Genomic DNA, 23,685 nt, shown 5'->3' with positions numbered 1-23,685 from the left:
TATTTACTTGTATGTAATATTTTTTTATACGACGAAAGCCAAAACTTTGGCATTACTTCATATTTTAGATAAATGATAGTTTTATCACAAACACCATTTTGAGATTACGCTTTTAAACAAATAAACGCAAAGAAGATTTTTGCTATATTTATACTAAAAAAGAAACATTCACAACACGATTGTGTTCTCGTTCTACATCGCAATAAATTAGACATTTAAATTTTTAACAAGTTTCACATAATGGAAAATTCCATTTGTTTAGGATGTCTTAAAAAATGTCATGTACGTTGTTTGCACAGTCCGAAAATCCACAAATTTTATACTAATTTTGATTTACACATGACACACTGAGAATGTACAACGCAAGAAACTTCTTAGCTAATATTGCTATGTTGATTAATCTCGCAATCACGCAATATCTGTGCAAAATGTATGTTATTTTTATCTGATCTTAGTGTATACGGGGCGCATTTTTAAATCCGCCGATACTTATCTCCGTAATCAAATAAATCGCGACGAACAAAACGCTTTTTCGTCAAAAATATGCGCTATACGAGATTCGCAGAAAAGAGATTTATTTTTGTAACTAATTGTATACTTACTTGGTTGTGCGAAAAGTACGGTATAACTGAAACTTATAAGCATACTTAACATATTGTAGCTCGGTAATATAATATTCCAAAAATAAGTGGATTAGAAAAAGTTGAAATAGAATTTGATTCTATACATTTGAGTTTTTAATTCTTAGAAGTAAAATATTTATTCTCCAATTTTTCATTTTTCATTAGAGAAATAATTCTTATTATAGTAATCATCAATTTTAAAAAATTCGATTTTAAAGATTATAAACATAAATTAAAAAACTAAAAACGTAAAAATTTTCTTAAGTGCATTTGTCGCACCTTGTCGATTCCATTACTCGTCTACAACGTGTTAAGTAAATCAAAGTGGCAGTTGACACGACTAATATAGCAATATGTAGCAGAAGACGTGATTTTTTCTACACTTATACTTTCCGACGATAATATCTTACTGCCGTTGCTTCGTGCTAGGATTATAAACATCGCGAAGCAAGATGAATAATAGCATCTTAATAAAATTTTGTATAATACACGGGCATCAATATATTAATCCAGTTAGCTACTGCACTAAGCATATGGCAAAAAAATTCTTTTGATATCGATATTCTCTCTATATGTAGGCTGATAATAAATTCAATATAGATATATTACGCGATCGATTTCGTCCATGTCTCTATTAAACGAAGACGATCGCATATTATGAAAATAAATCGCTTCTGAAAATCAAAATGTCTAAAAAATCTCAGATTTTTATTGTATCGTCGCGCGAGAAAAAACATCGACCCTTTAAAACATTTTCCTTTAATCGAAGAATCAGCTAGCGATGATATACATATACGCAGATAGTAAATATCTACATACATATATCTCTGTATTGTCGCGCTTCCTTTCGGTTACAGATGCTTTGAAGGATTTCGACTAACTTTTAACCAAAGATTGAAAAAGAAAAGTCTAATTATAGAATCAATCAGTGTTTGAATTAAAGGATTTTGCCGTCCAAGCTTCAAAAGCTAGATAACTTGGAGCTTTGCTTTCAAATAATTTAAAGTTTTATAAACAAATAATTTGCATGCAAAGCTTAATTAATGGAATGCTTAACTATTAATAAGAAATTATTTGACGATTAAATCTAGTATTTACAAGAGATTAGAGCTCCACAAATAATTCTTTCGATATTATCAAATAAACAAAATATCGTACTATACACTGATCTCTCCCATAATTGTTGATCGAGAACCTTTTTTAAAAAGGAAAAATTAATCCAATTTTTTATTAACTAAACCAAGAGGAAGTACGAAAAATATGGGATATCGAATACGCACGCACAAACGGAAGCATGCGGAAAATACTCTGAAACTTGTCTATATCTCACGTGACGTGAAAATCGCTGCTTTGTAAATAATTATGCGTATTCAAAATATATATATATATATTTCTATCGATCACTCCCCTCCCGTCCTAACAATTCCAAAAAGCTTGTGTTGCAATTAGCATGAATACATATTTATTATTCATTTCTGTGCATTTCTCACGTAAGCGGGATCGCCACACAATCATATATATATACTCATATATCTGTAAATAAATATATCCACGACATAAGAGAAAAAGTATAGATATAAGTTAAAGAAATATCATACTTCCAAAATCAGTAAAATAAGATCATAGGCAACCCGAGCCTAATATTAAGATAACGGATAACCAGTCAATGTTAATATAGGTATATTCAGTAATATGAAAATTTGTACTCAAGAAGCGAAATTGTGGTGCAGATAGAATAAGGGCGCTGTATTATATTGAACGAATATTTACACCCTTGTCATACGACAAGTACGATATATTAATCTAATATTTTGTCTGATAAGAGCGATTTTGGATGTTGAAAAATAATTCAGGGCTGAATTGGCATCCGCTACTTTATTAATTTTGCGGTGAGATTTGAAATGGCGATGCATCGAGTCACGCAAGGTATTAGCATATTGAAGACTTTATATACTACTTGAAACAAAATATTCTGATTCAAAAAAGCAGAATCAAAAATATAAATCAAACAGAGAAGAAATATGATTAATAACGTTCGAAATATTATATTTTTACAATATATTATCTGTTAAAATACGTGCAAAATTTTATTTTAACGAGATTGTTTCGGAACATTCAAAATATTCTGTAAGTTTAATAAATAAAAATAAATAAATATATATATATTATTGAGAAAAATGTGTATATAATAAATTCTAAGTATATTAGTTTTCAAAATGCTAAATACCGAAATTTTCGCCACTCCATATTTTACAAAAATGTAAAAAAATTATATATATATATATATGTATAAATATATGTTAAGAATGCAATATATTACAGTAATTATGAAAACAAGTTTTTTTAATAAAATAGCGGGATATTTCCGTAAATTTATATTTGTGTAACAAAATTCAATTTTTCATACCTTTTCATTCACTTTACATATCACGTACCTTTGTATATCGTATCATTGATATCATGAAAGAAATACCTGTTATATTATTTGTGTTATGACATTATTCTATCTTGCGCTTCTGCAGAGTTCTTATTAAACTTTCTTCTTTATTCATATAATGTTAATATCACAGTTTTTCAGCAGTTCACTTTTGAACAGGCTTTTCTTCTGGTGGTACAAATGCTTGTGCTCTGCGTTCTTGTCTTCTCTTAGTTGCTTCTTCATGTCTCGCTTCCTGTTCTTTCCTTTTCTTTGCCCTCTTCTGTTCTTCTTTCAAGAAGTACTCGCCAGATGCCATCTCCTTATCAAGTTTGCTTTCTGGTTGAGGCGGTGGGAATGGAGTGTATGGTTTCTTCACCTTCTTCTTCTTCGGTTCTTTACGCTTGCTTATATTCTTACTATTGTATTTGGGAAGATAACGCTCCCAATTTTCATCCTTCAATTTTGGATTCTTAGCAAGTTCTCTTTTAAGCATCAATGCTTTAAGACTATAAACTGGATGAATATTTTTCATCGTATCTTCTACTACTTTTCTCACTTGCTGTAGACCCTTGTAAGGGCCAAGTGCCGACACAGTTTGGCCTTGGACTACGACATAACAATTGGTGAGCAGTTCAATGGATTTCAGATTACATCCGTTTGGTCCGATGAGCCTTTGTCTTCTTTTGACAAATTTATCCTTATTCCTGACAAGCGAGGATATCTTTATGACGTCTGCAGCAATGTCATCTTGGAGAACTCTCACTGCCTGCTCGAAGGGAACGGAACGAGCCATGAGCTTGATCATGTCGCGTGCTTTAATGACGATATATGGGTCCCACGTTTTTCTAGTGGTTTTCACTGTCATACTACCTTCGACAAGATCTAGCTCTGCCTTGACATGATGCTCGGCTAACACTTTCTGAACCAACGACCAATGTTCTTTCAAATATTGTTCCCGATACTTCGGGAACATAGTTGCGAATGAACTTTCTTCAAGGAGACGATGTGGGTTATCCTTCTCTTTAAACTGTGGAATTTTCAATGACCACGCATTGTCGATCGGTCCAGTCTTCTTAGAATCCATGTTGAAAAAAATTCAAGCTAGTTCTTTTTATTCTTTTTATGGATTTCCGTTTTTAGAGGATGCCACGAGGTTTCAAAAGCAAATTTACGTCGTGCGTTGATGGACTAATGTCGCGCATGTGTACAGCATAAACGCTAGCAGCACTGTTACGTCTCAGTTACGTATATATTTCGTTATCAAATCTCTCACAAAAAAATGAATGAAAAGATATGTATATGTGATATTTATACATCTATTCTGAATATATAATATTTATTAATTAATTAATCAATTATTAATATATGTTACATATTCTTGATATAAATCATATCGGGAAAAATTAATAATTTTTATGGACCCCAAAACACGATCTACGAAATACGAGTCTGTCAAAGTCGGTCACGTGTTATGTATCCAAAATATGTAATGGAGTATGTCTAAGCCATCTATAGTAAAATATACGAAAGAATTAAGGTATATAATTGATTGATCAACAGATGATAAAATATTTTATTATCAACAGAGAGAAGCCTGAAAGAGGTCATCGCGATTTATCGTTATATTTTTTATTTTTTTTATGTTCATACGATCGCCCGATGATAGATATACTGTCAAATTTTCCCTAAAAGTCATACGAAAAATGGCGGTATCTTTTGCAATATTGATTTTATCGTAAAAATGATAAGCCTATAACTTTTATATCTCGTAAAAGCCGGAACTGCGAAAAAAATTTACCTCTCTTAAAGCTTGAATATACTAATACGAAAAATTTTAATTTCCGAAATGCGAAGATCTATTCTATTATAATTATTATTTTTCTATAATTACTTTTCTAACCGTGTTGATTAAATCCAATTTGCCATGAATATATGTTCGACCAAAAAGTAGTATATGTCGCCTTGTATTTTTCGGAAAAATCTGATTAATAGAAATATATAATGCATTAATAATATAAATAATATAAAGTTCATACCCTATTTGGACGCTATTTTTGTTTTAAAGTACTCCATTTTTTGCCTTATTTAAACGCTTACTCGAAATATTTCATTAATTAATCTAATAATACAAGTACCCCTAATAATCCAAGATGGAATATATGATGTCATTAATTACTAATATCTTAAAACAATCAAACCTACTTCACTCAAAAATGCTGTATGTTACCGCCAGCATAGCCCTCAGATTCAATTAGAGTACTCAAACTTCCTCACTCGGCAAATACCTTCGTTAAAGTGGAGATACCATCGAGAAGGAAAAATGTGTGAGGACAGTTCTCCTCTTTTTCACTTCACAGGGTTAGGGTTTATTTTTATTTGAGCGATTTGGAGAACGTATCCCTAATCATGTGCCCTACTCGCGTGTTTTAATCCTATCTAAGTATCATATAAATGTACTTCTCGTTACGCATTTTGGCCAATATTGGCCGCCTATTTTGCGTAACCTATATATCCATTCTTCTGGCCAGTTAGGCCAGACCTACCTTTTGTTGCTCCTGGTTATTTTTTGGATCGATCTCTAATCAAAGATCGAAAAAGGAGATATACACTCCTTTCATCGCCGACTATTTATTGTCGCCGGCGAATAAACGCAATATTTTTCTTGCCCTTATAAGAAGATAAACTTTTTTTTTTGCCGGGTAATTATTGTCACCGGCAGATGAGCGTAAACATTTTACGCTCGTTGACGATCGTGCGATTTTACGATGTTTCATTAGACGTTTATAACTTTATTTTAACTGAGACAAAGTGATCGATCAAAATTTTGATTAAAAAATTATGATAAATATATAAATTTGATTAAAATGTATATATTAATATATAATTTATATAATAATATAATAATATATATACATATGATGATAATGAATAATATTAATTTATATAAGAATATATAAATTATAATAAAATAAGATTAATTTACATAACATTTATGCCATTTATTATCATATTATAGATAAATTTAATCGATTGATTATTTGGCTCTGTGTCAGTTAAAAGAAAGTTTAAGAACAGTATTTAGAAACAAATTCTACGATATGGATGAGCTATAAAAAATTAATCGGTGCATGTTATAAGACTAAGTTACCATATCATATGGATATATGTAATGATGTATTGATAAAATAATTAGTGTTCTTTATTTAATAAATTAGATAAAATCTACAAAGTTTGGAGAAACATGTTTTCTATGATCTTCTTTCTTTAATTTACTTTTGCAATGGATGCAATGTATATCAAAAAAACTTATTAAAAGTTATTCAACTTGATCTATTTTAGCTCATCCATTTAAAAGTAACGGATTTATCTACAATCTACATCTACATTCTCTACAAATGCGTTACTTTAAAATTAAATAAAAGTTTATCACTCACCGGCACTGACGCGCAACAGCGGAGTTGTTGTTCTTGAGGCTACGTTGTCTGTAACATACAAATATAAAATTCAAATTATAACAAAGCCCAAAATATAATTATTATTTTTAAAAAATATTATTTTATATCCGATGCGTACAATAATAATTTTATAAATTCTAAAAAGACTGTTTTTCCTAATAATAAAAACATTTATTGGATTTATGTAAAAGTCTTTCTTTCTAATTTTCTCTTATTTAATTCATTCAAATAATGAGACCGAATTTATGCGCGTGCGCGATTTTTACCAAATAGAATACAAATAATAAATATTCACCTTTGGGTTGCTCCGCCGGTGCAGGATGCCTCTCCTAAGCCTCCTCCTCCTCCTCTCAGAATGTCAGGGGATGGGGGGAGGGGGGGGGGTCGCTATGTTGATCTGTAACATACAAATAGAAGATTCAAATTGTAGTAGCGCTCAAAATAATCAATATTTCAAAAAATTTATTATACGTATTGAATTTTATATCCGATGCATATAATAATAAGTAGATAAATAAAATAATTTTATAAATTTTAAGAAAAAATACTACTAATAATTCTAATAATTCCATATAAAGCCATAATCTAAAGGTAGAAACTCTTACAAATTTATAGCTTTTATATAAAATCTGTTTTTTTAATTCTCTCTTTTTTAAATCATAAATAAATCATTAATAAAAAATCGAATTACTATTACACGATTAATTGCTTAATTTAAATTGCACGTACGCAATTAATAAATAATTAATATACAAATAAAAAATTACTTACGACAGGGTTGTTCCATCGGTGCCCGATGCCTCTCCTAGGCCTCCTCCTCCTCTCAGGTTGATCCACACGCGCGATATTTTGAACGACACTCCCGCACTTTCGAATTTCGGCACGATCGAACCCCGTTTCACGTGAGAATCATACTTGGAGTCGACAAGTCGGGAATTCACCGATTACTTCGAGCAAAGGTTAAGCGGAAGCGGAAGAAGACGAAATCGATCGATGGAATCATCGCGAATGGGGTTCGCTCGACTCTTGACCCGCGCCTGCTCCCATCGAGGGCCGACTAGAACATCGTTAGGAACGATTTCATACGAACCACCAAGTCTCTATCATACAGACTGAGCCGGGTTTATCGTAAGGCTGATAGACGGGTCGAGAATGAAGATACCCACCTTCTACGTGCTAACAATCTAGATCACTTCGAAAGCGGGAGATCAACTTCTCTAGCGAGCGAAAATCAAACCTAATTAGTACAGCCGACTCCTCAAATGCCAAACATGTTAGTATTTCTACAATGTGCTGTTAGACGGTACAAGAGAAGGGACCCATGAACGACGATTCCAAAACAATCGACCGAACTCTAACCGATTCGGGCCGAACCGTTCGTCGGAGCAGAACGTGCTCTCAACAGCCGATTCTCGAACCGAAGTTCAAGATTAACCGCGCGAACATGCATCTATATTATGCACGAACATACGTTGCTACGCGGCCGGCATTCACCTCAGCCGCGACACTGAGGCGTTTTAACATTGCGCCTGCATTAATATATTAAATTTATTAATACATAAATATTTATATAATATATAATATTAATATAGTATTAATATTAACTGATATTAATATAAAATTAATTGTATTAATAGGTATTAATATATTAAAGATTGCAATGCTGAGAGACATCCCATTTAGTCGGCAACGAAGTATGATTCTCGATGACAATCATGAAAACGAGATAAAAGTCCAACGCGAAGACGCGACGACGCGAAAACGCGGAAACGCGACAACGCGACGCATCGTTGCTCGTGCGGCACGATGACGGCAACGACGACGCACTAGTGTGCGTTCAACGCACAAATGCGCGTGCCACATATGAGCCATTGTGCGACTCGTGGCAATGCTGTATTGATACGCGACGCGGAAGACGCGAAAGCCGTCCGCGGCACGATGACGGCACCGACCACGCACCGCTACTGTATCGCTCGAGTATCGCCGCGCGAATGATAAAACGTAAGAAAAGAATTTGAGGGTCTCACCCCACTACAGTTCTATTCAAGTGTCTTTGTATATAAACGATAACAAGGCCGTGATACATAAATAATGTTTACGCGCGCCAATGTTTACGCCGCCAAGGCCAAATACCATGTTAGGTATTATCCTAATTCGCTGCCGAAATATTTTATGTATTGACATATACAATATAAACAAAATATTATATTATATAGAAATAGTTTAAATTATAATATATTATTTATTAAACGATTGATGTATTACGAGAATCTTTCATTATATTAATTACTTGATCCTATGATTGGATTGCGCATTTTCAATTTGAATTATATTTAAATAATTGAAAAGTCATACGATAAAGTATCAAACCAATTTTTTTAAAGTCTAAGTATCATCGGAATATAGTTACATATTATTTAAATTGTATACGAGATAATTAATTATAAATTATATTAATCATAACAAATTATTTCCCGATACTTTTCACGATCGCGTTTAAAAAAGAAATTTGACAGAGCGTCTCGCGAAACTACCTTCTTGCTCGAGTGTTGCCGCGCGATTAATAACAAGGACGTCAACATTAGCGCGCTATTGTGTACACCCCACACCCCACCAAGGCGGAATACTATGTTATTGATAATTTATTGCCGGAATATTTTACTATGTCGTACTATGACGATATAATATAATATACGACGATATATACAAGGTGTCCTATAACTGTATGTCCAAACTAAAGGGATGAATTCAGCACGTCAAAACAAGAAACTTTTCTATTTCGTACTTTGGTTCTATTTCGTTTTTTAGCGCTTTTCCAAATCAAAATTTAATAAAATTATAAAACTTAATATCATTATAAAACTTAATAATTATCATTTGAGTAATGATTTTTATGCCTTCAATATCTGAATTTGGTGAAAATAGCAATGCCCCATTTTTATTAAATTTATTACAATAGGCTGTCACACACATACACAAAGATCGAATACCATATTATTAATAATTTGTTGCAGTAATATTTTACATATTATATTATATGTATGCGCGGAATATTATTAATATATAAAAGTATATTTTAAATTGTAGATTAATTATTTATTAAATTATTAATTAATCACGAAGCCTTTCGTAATGCTAATTAGTCGATTTTGCGATTCAATTATTTAATTGTGCGTTCTCAATCGCGACTCAATAAAGATTGAGTCATGTTATGTAAGAGAAGGCAATGATAATTAATAAATATATTTTTATACATTTTAAATACAGCTTAATTTATCAAAAAATTTATAATAAGTGTGCAAAATAATTTAGAATTTATTAATTAACGTGTCTATTTTTTATTTTAGTATTGACATCTATAATGTATATTGTATATTATCACTTACCTTTAAAATAAAATAACAGTTTCTTTAAGCAATGTTAAAAAATATGACTGTAATTTGTATAAATAAAAAATCGTCGTTTTTTTAAAAAATTAATATAGAATTAGAAAAAGTAATTTCAAATTTTTCTCCATATTAAAATTAAGATCATCAAAAGATATTGGGACAGCAAAGATGATCTATGACCCAGTTTATTATACAATTACAATATTCTTCGCTAATTCATACTGTGATAAATAATAATCGTAATAATCGTAGTATATCTAGATAACATGAACTATTTACGATTGATATGATTTTATTTATACACCATTCAACATTCTCACTCTTTCTCTCATTTGCTCCGTCTCTCTTTCTTTTCCATAAAGATCATCCTTTCATCAAAAGATGAAAAACGATAGCCGCACAGACATGCGTTATAGCAAGAAATTTGTCTAATTATTACAATCCGTCGACGGAAAAATTCGCAAATTGCGACATCGTCGTTCGTAATCGCTCTCGTTAGACGTGTATATAGTCGATAATTCTTAGTACAAAATAGTCAAACGATTTCTCGTTCTCGTTTGAACGGGATTCTGCAATCGTCTCGACGTTTTAAGAACTGTCATACCGTGCTCTTCGTGTATATTACCTTTACACGATTATCTTATGTGCCACGTGTTATACACATCGAACGTTAGTATATATATAAAACTTATGATAATCCTATAATTCTCCACGAAGACGTCAAGAAGTTGGATACTCTAAACGCGAAGGTAAATAAAATGAGGAAAAATCGAAGAAATTTGTAATTGTTTATATGATCACGCAATATATTAATCAAAATTATCTTTCTCTTCCTAAAAGAATTTAAAAAATTTATAACAATCTATATTTATATGTTATAATCTTTTCTAGATATTTTACTATGCAAAAAGAGAGACAGAGTTTTATATTCATTAAAAGAAATTAGATACATCTATATATATATTTTTTTATAAAATTATATTTTTAACTGAGTTTTTTCCTCAATTAACATTTAGCACAATCATGATTTATTAAAGTATCCAATGATGTCTTACGTCGAGAATATAAACTCTACGAGTAGTCGACTAATTGGTATACTCGGAGCATTGTAGCTTCGTTTTCTTCTAATTACTGAACATCTAGAATCGTCTTAAGCCAATTACTGTGTGGATAGAAATAAAAAGCAGATAATTGTATAATTCTTTTTGTTTATTTACCTGCTTCTAAATTCAATTTTTACTTCATAAGAGATATTTTTTACGAGAGCAACAAAATATGTTGCTTAAGTATTCAAACTGTCGTGCAAATAAATTTTATTAATTTATAACTGATAATTGATACTGATAATTAATTATTGATATTGCTCTAGAAAGGTTTGAATATTAATTCAGAATTAAAAATCGCTTCGTCGATGTATCTCTGATTCTGCTTCTTATCCCGTCCGATTGTAAATTGGTTCTTATGCATGTATATGGCGTATCGAGTATTATTTATCCACTACTACACAAGTTGTATATATACAGGTAATATATACACAGATGAGAAGATGACGGGACGGTAGGAGAAAAATACATTTCTATCACGACACCACAGTCGCAACGATAAAGAACGCGCAGCGATCGCCGAAACTAAGTAATAAAAATCTCATGGATACTAATCCACGATCTCTATATCTTTTTTACACAAAAATACAAACTAAAATGTATGACTGTGAAGGGACTGAAGGATCAGGATTATAAAGAAAATTAAAAATGGTAAAAAAATGCTGATATAACTGAAAGCTCTCTAGCATTTTTATTCTCAAATAATAAAAGTTAAAATATAATGAAATAATAATAATAATAATTAATAATAATTATATTAATGAATGTAACTAATACGAATCATCAGTAAAACGCCTATTCACCTGCGCGTTATCGCATATCGAACGCATTATAACATATCGAGCGAGTAATCGATCGACAATGATGCCGCAGCGAGGAGAGGGGAATTGGGCGTCCGTATCTCTCTACTTTCTACTTTATTATCCTGTTAATTATCTACAAGCTCCTGACGAACAAAAGTAGAAAAACTTCTTCCCCTCCCTCTCTTCGTTCAACTGTCTTCTCTTCCCGATTGCCTTCTTGTCGTCTTTTCACTCATCGTCATCCGCGCATCTACCAACAAATGTACGGTTTTAGGAACTCTTTTTATTCGCCTTTCTTTTCTCTTGTCTTATTGTAGTTCGTCTCTCTGTTCGTGCGCGTGTTTTTGTCGACGTTTTCGCTACAGTTTGGTCCACGACTCTGGGAGTTTAGGGAATTTAGAAATGAGATGAGAGATGAAATGAATCGAAAGGGGATTGTAGTGCTCCTACATAATTTAACAGTTTACACAAATTCTCCTTGCGAAGAAATCCTCCAAATGCGTTAATCCGGATTCGTTAAAATAACAAGTTAAAAGGAAAATATATAATTAATGCTCACGCACATATGAAAATATTACTGTTACATTAGAAGCTATTTTGCAGCGCAACAATATACTGGCACAATGACGTGCAAATTGTTGGATCGACAGTTATTCGCGCGCGCTTCCCTTATTCTGGAATTACGTACAGATATGTAGAAAGTAAAACATTGTTCGCAGATACCTAAAAAGTCAATTTACACGACAAGCGACATTAACAACAGTAGCACGTATCGCGTGATTACATAGTAATCTCAATCAACACAGATGATGATGATGATGATGATGATGACATGACAATGAGAATAATACATGCTGTCATTTCTTAACGATCCGACGCAACGGATTTCCTATCTTATCCTACTATATATGTACAACGTCCGTTTATACATTTATGTATATATGTATATGCATATGCCGATGCATGCACAAGTTTATGTATGGTAATACAGCCGATATATTAATGTGACATTATAATCGTTATATGTATACATTTACGCAAATTCTGTACGTTGATAATGAAATCTATGTACACCTGCATGGATTTTAGGAATAAGTATATGATCAATATTATCACGTTCGTTTCCTGTGTGATCTATAATCTAAAATCATAGCCCTTAATTAATCGCCGAGAGTCCACTGGAAACTGCATCGATCTTAACGAGCGCGAAAATCGATAGTTTTATCTAGCTCACAGAAGAAACATTTTTATACATCAAAAAATATATTAAAATACATTAAAATACATTAAAAAACATATTTTAAAATACATTACATATCTTATTGTATTTTTATAAAAAAAGGGATTTCCTTTCTTTCTGTTGCTTTCTCTTTCTTAGCATAAAATAGCGGAAAGACCCGAATCTTCTCTCTCTACTGCGTCAATCTCGATTCACGGATATACATATGTCATATAATTCGCATATGTATAATGTAAGTAATTGTATATACATTACGTATTACTTAGGTACCGTGTTATCTACAATATTAAATATTACTAACTATCGCTCGCACGAAATATGTATTTCTCATCAACATACAAATATTCCCACGCGCGTCACGTCGCCCCCAAATTTTTTACGAAATTCTCCCGTTCTCGCGAATGTACACATTTATAGATCACACATTATAATACTTATTGTACAGGCAATATACTTTGGCATGAATTATAACGTTTCGCGTATATCGATCATGATTCGATGTTGGAGCTCGGCATCGCGCGTGGTCATCGTGATTCTCGATACAATACTCGGTAGTATTGAATTCACGTAGTATATACAGCCCTGTGACACAGATATGTACGATACGATGACAGACACGCCTATGTGTATGTATATATATATATATATATATATATATATATATATATATATATATATATATATATATATACACACACTTGTATTGTCGGACCTCGCCGCATTTTGCCATTGAGATGCACTATAACCCTGCTTGCCAACGATGTGTCATCGAATAAAATCATTTTTAAGACTATTTGATATAAAAAAAGAAAATTACTAATGTGATCTGCATCATCCAGCGTGATAGAAGAAAGTTGTAGGGATGGGATCAAGTTTAATACATGTTTATGAATCTTACAATTAATTCAATTTAGTATCACCAAATATCACCTCATTGAAATCAAACATAGCTTATAAAAATCATAAATGTATGCATTTAACAGCATTGTAAAAACTTCATACATTTAAGTATAAGATAAATATATGTAGCAAATTATAACAGTAATCAAAATGTAATCGAAAATTTATAAAAAATATTTATAAATATTCGAATTTTTTATGGATACTTTAAAACACATCTAAGTAGATTTAAAAGTTTAAAGAATAAATTATAGTGAATGTGTGAATTATTTAATCATCCTATATATATGTATCATAGAATTTCGATTCTACTCAGATGCTGTAATTTTTTAGTACTTATATAAAAGATTCGAATTTAAGAAAGTTTCGATTACATTATGATATATTTTACAATACTTGTACTAGATTCGATTGCAGCACACATTCGATTACATTCTGATGCTATTATATTTCTATATTCTTATAATAGATTCAAACATGCTGCAAATATTATTAGTATTACTTAATCCCATCTCTATATAGCTGAAATATATCAGAGAATAATTTTATAAAAATTATATAAATTCGTGTTTATGAAATGATATTCATATAACACATAATTTGACATAATTTTACGAACATCGTTGCAATTAGAAGAGAAAAATGTAAAAGTTATTAAATCTCTTTTATTATTGCTACTTCATGATACCATTAACATCAGAACGTTTCATTCACAGAACCTCGAATGCAATTTCCGTTCATCATATGTACACTACTTGTATAAAGAAATAATATGAAAGTCTTTCCAATTGAATGCTTAACATATAATGTATTAATAAGATATGCTAAGCATCTAGCGGGAAATCGGCCACTTATATCTCATATTTATGTCTTTTCTGTAATTTTTTTTACGACAACCTTTAATATACGTCAGTGTGCATTAGTACACCCGAAAGAATTCGCTGTACACTTACACTAAAAACCACCTTATTAATTATCGTGCTTCATTCAAAACGCAGCGAGTCTTCGTATACTTTTCTTTAGATACTTATAACAATTCCGAATTATTTAATGACCAACATGGATTTATGCATTCACTCACTTACATTATCCCGCTTAATTCTCATTTTCGCACACTTACATTCTCACTAACATTCTTGCTTATACATTCAGTCGTTTCTTCTTTAGCTTTCTGTAAAACTTATAACTATTTTGAATTCTTTTTATGGTTTCTTCATGGACTCTTTATTTCTCGTATTACTATCGAATTTTAACAGATATCACCAAGATCGCGATTATTGATGATTCTTCTATCAATAACTGTGACCTTATCGATTTAGAGTACAATCGAACTTTCATATTCTTTGCTCACAAAATCGAGTTAATTTGTTTATTCTTAATTTCTCTTTCAGTCCATTGAAATATGAATCATTCCATTCCAGTTCAGTCCATAAAATCTGAAGAAAAATAATCAAGAATAAATAAATGATTTTTTTACTTGAATAAAAGAATAAGAAAGTCTAACTGTAGTTTAAATTTCAATTTAAATTATTCAATCTTTCGAAAGTATTATTTCTCTTATTAGTTTAAAAAAATCAGATTATCGGCTAATGATAGAATTCCGGTAGATTGCACAAGCGTCGTTGTTGTTGCTGATGGTGATGATGCTGCTGCGGGTGTTGTTGGTGATGATGCTGATGATATAGAGCGTCCCCTTGATGGGTCGTTTGCTGGTGTCACTCATGAGACTTGCTGTTTAGCGGATGGTAATTACCGCCTGCCGAAGCAACTAAAGCCAGAGGCAAGGATGTTGGGTGAGAATGCGAATGGCCCATGCCGGAAGAGTGCGTCGTAAGAGCCAAAGGACTGCCGGACATGGAACTGGCAATAGAAGCGAACACCGAAGGCGCAGGCGACGTCATCGTTGGGCTGCCCATCGCTGCCGTTGGCGGATTGATCCTCTTTTCTTTTTGCCTTCTGAAACATAAATTATACGTAAATTGCTTCTATGAAGAAAATAAAAACCAATAATACGAAATCAACAGGGAATCTATGAAATCTAATTAGCATGAACTTAAAAAAGAAAAAAAGAAAATAGAAATTATGCTATAACTATGTTTTAACAATCTCAGTATTTACCTGTTACAAAACCACACGCGAACAACTTCTTTCTCCATCGCGAGGCTATCCGCTAGTATAGTTATTTCCTCAGAGGTGGGCTTCGGATTTTGGATAAAAGCCTTTTCTAGAGCCACTCTCACGCTAGTCTCTATCGACGTTCTTTTCTTCCGCCGTCTGCCGATCGCTTCCGGTGTCGTAAGTGGATTCGATAAAGAATTGGGATTGTTCAAGGAATTATCGGCATCCTCCAGCCATTTTTGTAGTAGTGGTTTCAGCTTGCACATATTTTTGAAAGAAAGATTTAACGCTTCGAACCTGAAATGCAGAAGCGTCGATTTTATCTGATTTAAAGTACAATAAAGTTATTCAATTAAATTAAAATTAATCCAATTTATTTTTCTTTCTACTTTTTTTAAAATTGTTTATTATATACAAATTATATATATAAATATATATATATATATATATATATATATATATATGAAATTCAAACAGTGTATATAAATAGTTGTCTCAGTTGAAAAAACTCAGAAATATTCAGATGTTTTTATAACGTTTACTAAATTTACGTTATCTAAAAAGAACTTCTCATTTATTTCATCGTAGTTTGAATTGAGGATATGTATCTACCTGGAGATGGTAGTTTGCGAAAAGTCGTTGCCGTAGAGTTTGCCCATTGCGAGTCCCACGTCTCCTTGGGTGAAACCAAGCTTGATCCGTCTCTGTTTGAACGTTTTAGCGAATTGTTCTAGTTCCTCGAGATCCGTTGTCTCCTCCGGAGAGGGTTCTAACTTCACCGGTTTTACTGCTGGCGGTGTGCTCGGCGGTGGTGGTGATCTTTGCGGCAAACTTCGTCCGACTAAACTGCCACTGTTTTGAAGAGCCTGCTGTTTCTGCAGAGCTTGTAACTGCTGGGCTGCCTGAGCTACCGCTTGCTGCACCTAATAATATTTTAATTCTTTTCTTAGAATTATAAATTAAAACGCGTTCAAACGGACGCATATTCAAATTAATTATATAAAATAATTAGAATCGTTCGTGATTATAGAGAATTTATATAAACAAGCGAATTGGAGTTGTATCGAGACTTTTAAACTTTTTAAATATTATCAATTTTAGAGAAATTTTTTATTCAAGTATAGTGAACAATCTGCGTGTTTTCATTCGCGAAATCACAGAGTCAATAATACCCGGACGTGATTCTGCCTTAAACCGTACCTGCATGGACTGTGAGCGCGGATGACTCGGTCTTGTTGGATAGCCACCGCTCTGCAACAGCCCCTGTGTGCAAGACATCGACGACCATTGGTGAAAATCAACATAATGGTCATCTATGTTCCATTTTTACTCGTAATGAGAATTTTTAGTTCTTTTACGAGTCTCGCGATTCAAAGTCATAGTTAGATGCTTATATTCAATTTTGCGCCTGTCAACCTCGAATGAAGATAAATGTCTTAGTGTTTTCATGTTGAAACGCGCGGCACGTGTCGGACTCGTGTGCACAGGTACGAAAAAAGAAATATATAATTCCAAGGGTCGAATCTGTGCGATCGATTATCTTCACCCTTTCCTTAGGGACATGTTCGATTATGAGAATGAGGGGCTCGCGTCGCGGGTACAAATCGGAAAGGGTTCGGGGTTAGTCGCGTGTCGCCGGCATACGAGCAACTACTTTATGCGCGCATTGTGGCCGCGAAGACACCCTACGGAAACGCCTCAAGTTAAGCCACGTGCGGGATCAACCGCGACAGGTTATCTAAAATCCCAAGGCATCCGTCTACTTTTAAGCAAGACTAATTTCAGTATCTTATAAATATTTAATTACAGAAATATTATAAATAACTATTTTTGCACTATAAACATAATGATTGATAAAAAGAGCTAGTATGTAAATGAGTTTTTATAAAATTTAATTAAAAAGAGCGAGTAAACAAAAGCAGTACGAAATATATAATATTTCTGTTTCCCGATTTCAATTATTTATCCCCGAGATTGCATTAAACATTATAGTGATATTTATACTGTTAGATATAATAATTTTCGTAATTGTTTCATAATTATTCGCATTTGAAAAAAAAGTAAATTAATTCACGTTAAACGATACTATAAAATCCTCTCTGTTGGGCATGGCGATCAAAGTCAAAGGACCCGCAAAAAGTGATCTCCGAATGAAGAAATTAAATGTCTGTTGCGGCAGATAAGCCACAAAGGCCCTCACGTGGCGCGCACACGTAACCGTTCGCGAAGGGGTTGGAAGAGGCAGGTTGTACTCGGCGAAACGGTTCCCCGAATGAAGAAGGTCGTGTGCCCTTCTTAATGCTACGCGTGAATAAAAAAAAGAAGAACACGCGGAGAGAGAATCCTTCTATAGCTTAGGAGGAGAAGAAACGGGACGAGAAAAAGGAAACATCCTGGCCACGTGTGAGGTAACAAAAGGGACCCCGTGGCAAGGTGCCGAAGGGCCCTGGGCCCACCTTGTGGCACCGTGCAGTATCTTCCAGAGGAGAGAGAAGGAGAGAGAAAGAGACAGGGAAGATCTAGGGGCCCAGCGGGCCCTACGCGCAAATATGCGTGTACATGTGCGTGCACAATAAATGTATAATACACGAAGAACGGGGCTGCCCATTAAGTGTGCTAAAGCTCGAAGTCGTTTTGTTGATTTTTCCCGGAGACTATATAGTTGCACGCGCACGTCGTGACGGATTTTCTATAGGCATTTTTTTTTTTTTTTTTTTTTTTATAAATGCAGAGCTTGGTCCATTCAAATCGTTCGCGAAAAGGGCCGCATAAAGAGGGGACAAGGAGGGGAAGGGAAAGAGAAAGAGAGAAAGAGAACGCATCCAGGAAGCAGGATCGTTTTTCAACGTATCCCCGGATATCATGGATCGATTCCTCCTCCTTCTATCGATTCGAAAGATCCAACGAACAAATAGCGAGAAAATCGTGAAACGCTCTTTTCATCCGAGAAATGCGTGCTGCGAGACGACTGATAAATATGTCGCTTCTTTTTCCGCGATCGTCAAGCGCGTTTTAAGGCATGCTCGAAATGTGATATTTATCGAGGAACATCAGGAAATCTCTTTGTACGCTTTTTCCGGAGATGTCTTCAATTATTATCCGTTTTATAAGTTTTTTGTATGGCTACTATAGCTTCGACAATACATTAAAGATTTAAGTATTTTTGAAATTCAGATTGTTTTAATCATATATCTCTTTTTCATCCTTTCATATCCAATTTACGATTAAGATTACTTCGACTAGTATTTTTGCGACGAATTATACTTTTTTTGTTTTCCATGCGAAACAATAGAAATACAATCTGACTAAATATCAGGCAAAGAAGCTTCCATTCAAAAGAACATCGGTACTATCTCGATGACTACTCTCGAAGAGACTTTAATGCGGCGTAATGGAGCGCGAAGTACAGTCTCAATGTGGTTGTAAGTTGGCGCTTTTGCATCGAGTATGCGAGCGCGAGCCTAAACGAAGAGGCAGCACCCCGGGTCTCCTTTGTGCCATCGCCAAGCCGGCTATCTCGATGTCGAATCGCGAGAGTGCCGTCCGCGAAAGAATAAGACGTTCGCTCTTGCCGGATCTGCACCGATCAGATAGCACGGCCGGATTGTCGCTTCTTCGACGATCTAAACCGATCGGCTCCGATCCGACCGACAAAATTGCGACGGCACGAATTGTAATGTACGATTCAAACGGATAAGATAATTCGATGCAGACTAGTGTTATATTCATGTCAACAATATGATCAAAAATACAATCTTCAAATATTAAACTCTCTCTCTCTCTTTTTCTTCATTTTAGCCTGTATCGAAGAGCGAGTTTCATAAACTCACCTGATTTTGCAGAAAGAACTGCGCCTGTGCCGGAAGCTGTCCCGCCGCCGGATTGGCTTGAAACATGGCGAGTTGCTGCAGCAACGACTGTTGCTGTTGCAGCGTCGAGGCGAACGCTTGGATCTCTTGTGACGATCTCAATGTTCCGAGAGAGCCGTGCATAAGCAATTGTTGGCCGACCAATTGAGCGGCTAACGTTGCCTGCGAATTACTGTTGTTCTGCTGGCTGGATGCGTGTTGTTGTTGCTGTTGATGGTTGCCCGTAAGCTGGTTGCTGACTACGGAACTCGGCGGAGACACGCTGCCGCTGGTACCGCTACTACTATTCCGTTGCGAGACATCCGTGACCTGAAATAATTTCGTTGAATTTGCATTAAAATTTTTGCCAATTAATTATTGTATATTGAATTCAGGTGTAAAAATTTATAATAAGTATGTTGTATTATTTCAAGACTTTTATTATCGTCGTCGCAGCGTATGCTTTTAACACATCTGCAACTCCGAAAAGACGCATCTTCCAATGTTAAAAGTCAAGATCACGAGTCTCTACGATTAGTCAAATGATATGCCGACGACTCTTGGCGTTCTACGATTGAATGGTTTATCGCTCGAGATTATCAAGTGACAGTCTCTGACTCCCTCTCTAGAAATGCGGGCTACGACGCATTTCACACTGTAATGTGGGACCGAGAACACGAAGAATCAGCCGAGGGCCACGCGAAGAGGGCCACCCTCCCTAATATTACAGAGTAAATTCGCCGTCGAACAAAGCCGTGTTTACACTCGGCCAGGTCAGGATATTGGTCACTACGGTCCATCCTGCGCTCTTTTGTGTTTTATAAAACCTACTCTCCCTACGTGTCGTCGTCCCTTCTTGTCGTTCATCTCGCTAGTGGCTTCCTTTATTTATTTGTCAAATATTGATCGCGAGCGCTTTTTACGCGCCCGTCAAGAGAAAGAGAGAGAGAGAGAGCATCCCGTAAGAAAAAAATCGAAGACACGACCGGGACGTTCCTTTCGAAAGAAAGCATGCCGGATATTACGTTCGCAAATGGGATTGGTACCGTTGTTGATATATTTAAGCAACACATACAGGCGACGTATATGATAATACGTCATATGACAAAGCAAGCTTTCGTTAAAATAAGTAGAGGAAATACCATTGAAGTGTTGAATATATCATTGAAGAAAATCATTTTTTATAAATGTTATTGACGAATTAAGTACAAGAAAACATATTTTTTTAAATTAGCAATAACTGATTAAATAAAATGATTGATTAGAATCAAATGAAATTTGTATAGAAAATTATTATAGACACATATAATAATTTGCTACACAAAAATGGGAGAATATAAATATAATCTATTTGAAAAATTGTTTAGTAAAATTGTTTCTCTTGTTTCTATACAAAAATTGTATTAAAAATTATATATACATATATATATATATATATTATTATCTTTATCATTTGTTTGTAAAAAATTTTAAATCAAAAAACTTTAGTATTTTTATGTTTGAGTATAATAAAATAAAACGAGATGCTGCAACGCGAGACAATCTGTGTATGTATTATTAAAATGCGTTTTTTTCTATATTTTATAGCGACGGCGACGGTTATTCACGATGATTATTCATTTGGTCGTAAATATTTTTTATTATTTTTGGGAGCGTATATCATATCGAACATCGATATTAATAGAACCGTTGTGACACAAGAGCCCTGAGAGCAAGAATCGCATTAATTTCGCGCATATTATCTAAAGTATCTAAACAGCTGTAGCTTCGCGCACGCAAGATGACGTGAAAACTATTTATGAATTATTCTCGTATATCTTCTAATAGAAATCGCAAATTCATAAAATATTGATAAAAAGATATCGTTAAAAAATCAGATAAAAATATATAATCTTAAGATTCTCGCAAAATAACATTGACTCAAATTTGATAGAATAAAATAGAGCAGATATATATATATATATATATATATATATATATATATATATATATAGAATAAATAATTTACCAAGTTGAGAGCTTCCTTGTCCGAGTCCATAGAATCATTATCAAATTGCGCTTCAGTGGCATCATGGATGTCACTTGCAATGCTCCTGTCATCGCCGCTGAGTTCTGGGCCGTCAACATCGCCGTGTAAGTCTGCATCTGTAACAAGCACACAAAAGGTTTCGTGAAAAAATAATCTAGATATATATACGTTTTCAATCTACTTCTCCCATGTTTAATAGATATGTATCTTTACACATTAATATCACATCAATCTCAGACGATTCTCAGATATAAATTTAAGATATTTAAAAATCATTTTCTCTCAAACTTCGTATCAAGTTTTATCGAATTAAAGAAGAAAAAAAAAATCGATGTCGCCGTACAATTGTTGTTATTCTGCGCTCTATACTTCCGATGATGATAATGTGTGGGGGTAGTGGTCGGTGTGCTGGTAGCATGAAGACGCATGTCCGCAAGGATCATTCTGGACTCCTCCAGGAACACCATCATAGTTTCGTCTCGTCCGTTCACCGTCCCTACATCGGGACGTCTCTCGAGGTCCAACACGACGGTCGATTCCTCGCGCGAAAGCGTAAAGGATCGCGCTCGGCGATCCCGGGTTGATCTATCGATCGCTGCGATCTCATCCCGCTTCGGAAGACATCCGGACAGGAAAGAGACTACGCACTTCGGTCCAAGGAAAAATGCGACGGGCTTTCACTTTTGTTAGTGCGCGATTGACTGACGAACACGAGATAATTGCGTATTAATTACGTTCACGAGACTTGGATCAGACGCGTTTGAAATTATCGCTCATACCTCATTAATATTTATACGATTTCACGATCTATCGAATAAGAAAGAAATCGTGAAATTGCGAAGGTCACCGCCGGACAGCGCCGGTCTTCGTCGACGGACCGATACGGAGCGAATGTCAGAATGACGCAACGAAACCTCGCCGCTAAGGGCGCATCAACCCTCCCCACCACCACGTGGCCCGACCGGGCCCCGGGATTGGTCGGGCGCATCGGTTACGTCAAACCGATTGGTCGCAGCGAACCCTTTTGCCTTTTCGGCGTGCCCTCTCCTCTTTACTCGATCGCGGCAACCCTTCGCGAGCATCCATCATCGTATCTTATGACTGTTTTCTCCCTCGCCACCCCTTTACCGAGAGTCTCCTTCATCTCGCTTACGCCGGGGTTGCTGGGATAATGGCACGGAACCGATACGCAGAAAACTGGCTTATGTACCGCGATTGGCCCATGCGCGAGATTTTTAATAAATATTTCGATACGCTATTTTGAAGGGATTTATGATGCCCAACGTCATATGTCGCGCATGCTCGCGTTCGTTGTCAAAGCGATGAAACTCCTTGTACGTTACCGGGATCACTAAAGCTTGGAATCTTTTCCGTACACATTTCTTGCACATCTCAGTTAACTGATCACAAAAAGATTTGTATAACTTGTAATATATATATTGCGTCTAGTTGTAGCGCGTATATTATGTATAAATATTATATATAAATTATAGTGTGATAAGAATTTTCATATTTTGTATTATTAAAGACTAAAGAATTCTTTAGGAGACATTTCTAGTTTTATATAACGTATATCAGATATATATTAAATATGAATATATACAAGATGTTTCAAATCAGAGGTCCTTTTAATGGTAAATTTTTTATTAGTCAATCTGAAATAGATTTTCCTTAGCAAAACTCGAGACATCGATAATATTTAGATTGTAACTAAAAAGAAAAGAAAGACTTTTCGCGAGAACAAACCTTCTAAGAAAG

At 34.3% G+C, this 23,685-nt stretch overlaps 2 protein-coding genes across 5 annotated transcripts in view; both read right to left on the bottom strand.

Annotated features, from left to right (window-relative positions):
* Window positions 1–161: 161 nt before the first annotated feature.
* Dbe (KRR1 small subunit processome component homolog dbe) lies at window positions 162–4,234 on the bottom strand. The gene has a single exon (XM_070304298.1). It carries the CDS (start codon window positions 4,124–4,126, stop codon window positions 3,206–3,208), a length of 921 nt encoding a protein of 306 aa, XP_070160399.1. The 5' UTR covers window positions 4,127–4,234; the 3' UTR covers window positions 162–3,205.
* Window positions 4,235–14,542: 10,308 nt separating this feature from the next.
* LOC138937718 (uncharacterized) overlaps window positions 14,543–23,685 on the bottom strand; it is a 120,822-nt gene continuing 111,679 nt past the window's right edge. Inside the window, exons 5-10 of one of the 4 annotated variants that reach the window (XM_070304250.1) lie at window positions 21,907–22,043; window positions 19,881–20,228; window positions 17,251–17,313; window positions 16,663–16,973; window positions 16,051–16,347; window positions 14,543–15,888 (exon numbers count right to left, since the gene is read on the bottom strand). In XM_070304250.1, coding sequence (XP_070160351.1) covers window positions 15,648–15,888; window positions 16,051–16,347; window positions 16,663–16,973; window positions 17,251–17,313; window positions 19,881–20,228; window positions 21,907–22,043 — 1,397 coding nt within the window. In that variant the 3' untranslated portion in view covers window positions 14,543–15,647. The other 3 variants (XM_070304251.1, XM_070304253.1, XM_070304252.1) reach the window with 3 other exon arrangements.

Source organism: Polyergus mexicanus, unplaced genomic scaffold (genome assembly GCF_030449975.1).
Source record: "Polyergus mexicanus isolate NDT 795.1 unplaced genomic scaffold, iyPolMexi1.0 SCAF_11, whole genome shotgun sequence".
NCBI lineage: Eukaryota > Metazoa > Arthropoda > Insecta > Hymenoptera > Formicidae > Polyergus > Polyergus mexicanus.
Note: the sequence above shows the minus strand (reverse complement) of the source record. Positions and strands in the feature narration are given on the sequence as shown.

Bases quoted from the DNA above. Each gene is read 5' to 3' on its own strand.
- Dbe (XM_070304298.1), bottom strand. From the start codon at position 4,126: ATGGATTCTAAGAAGACTGGACCGATCGACAATGCGTGGTCATTGAAA.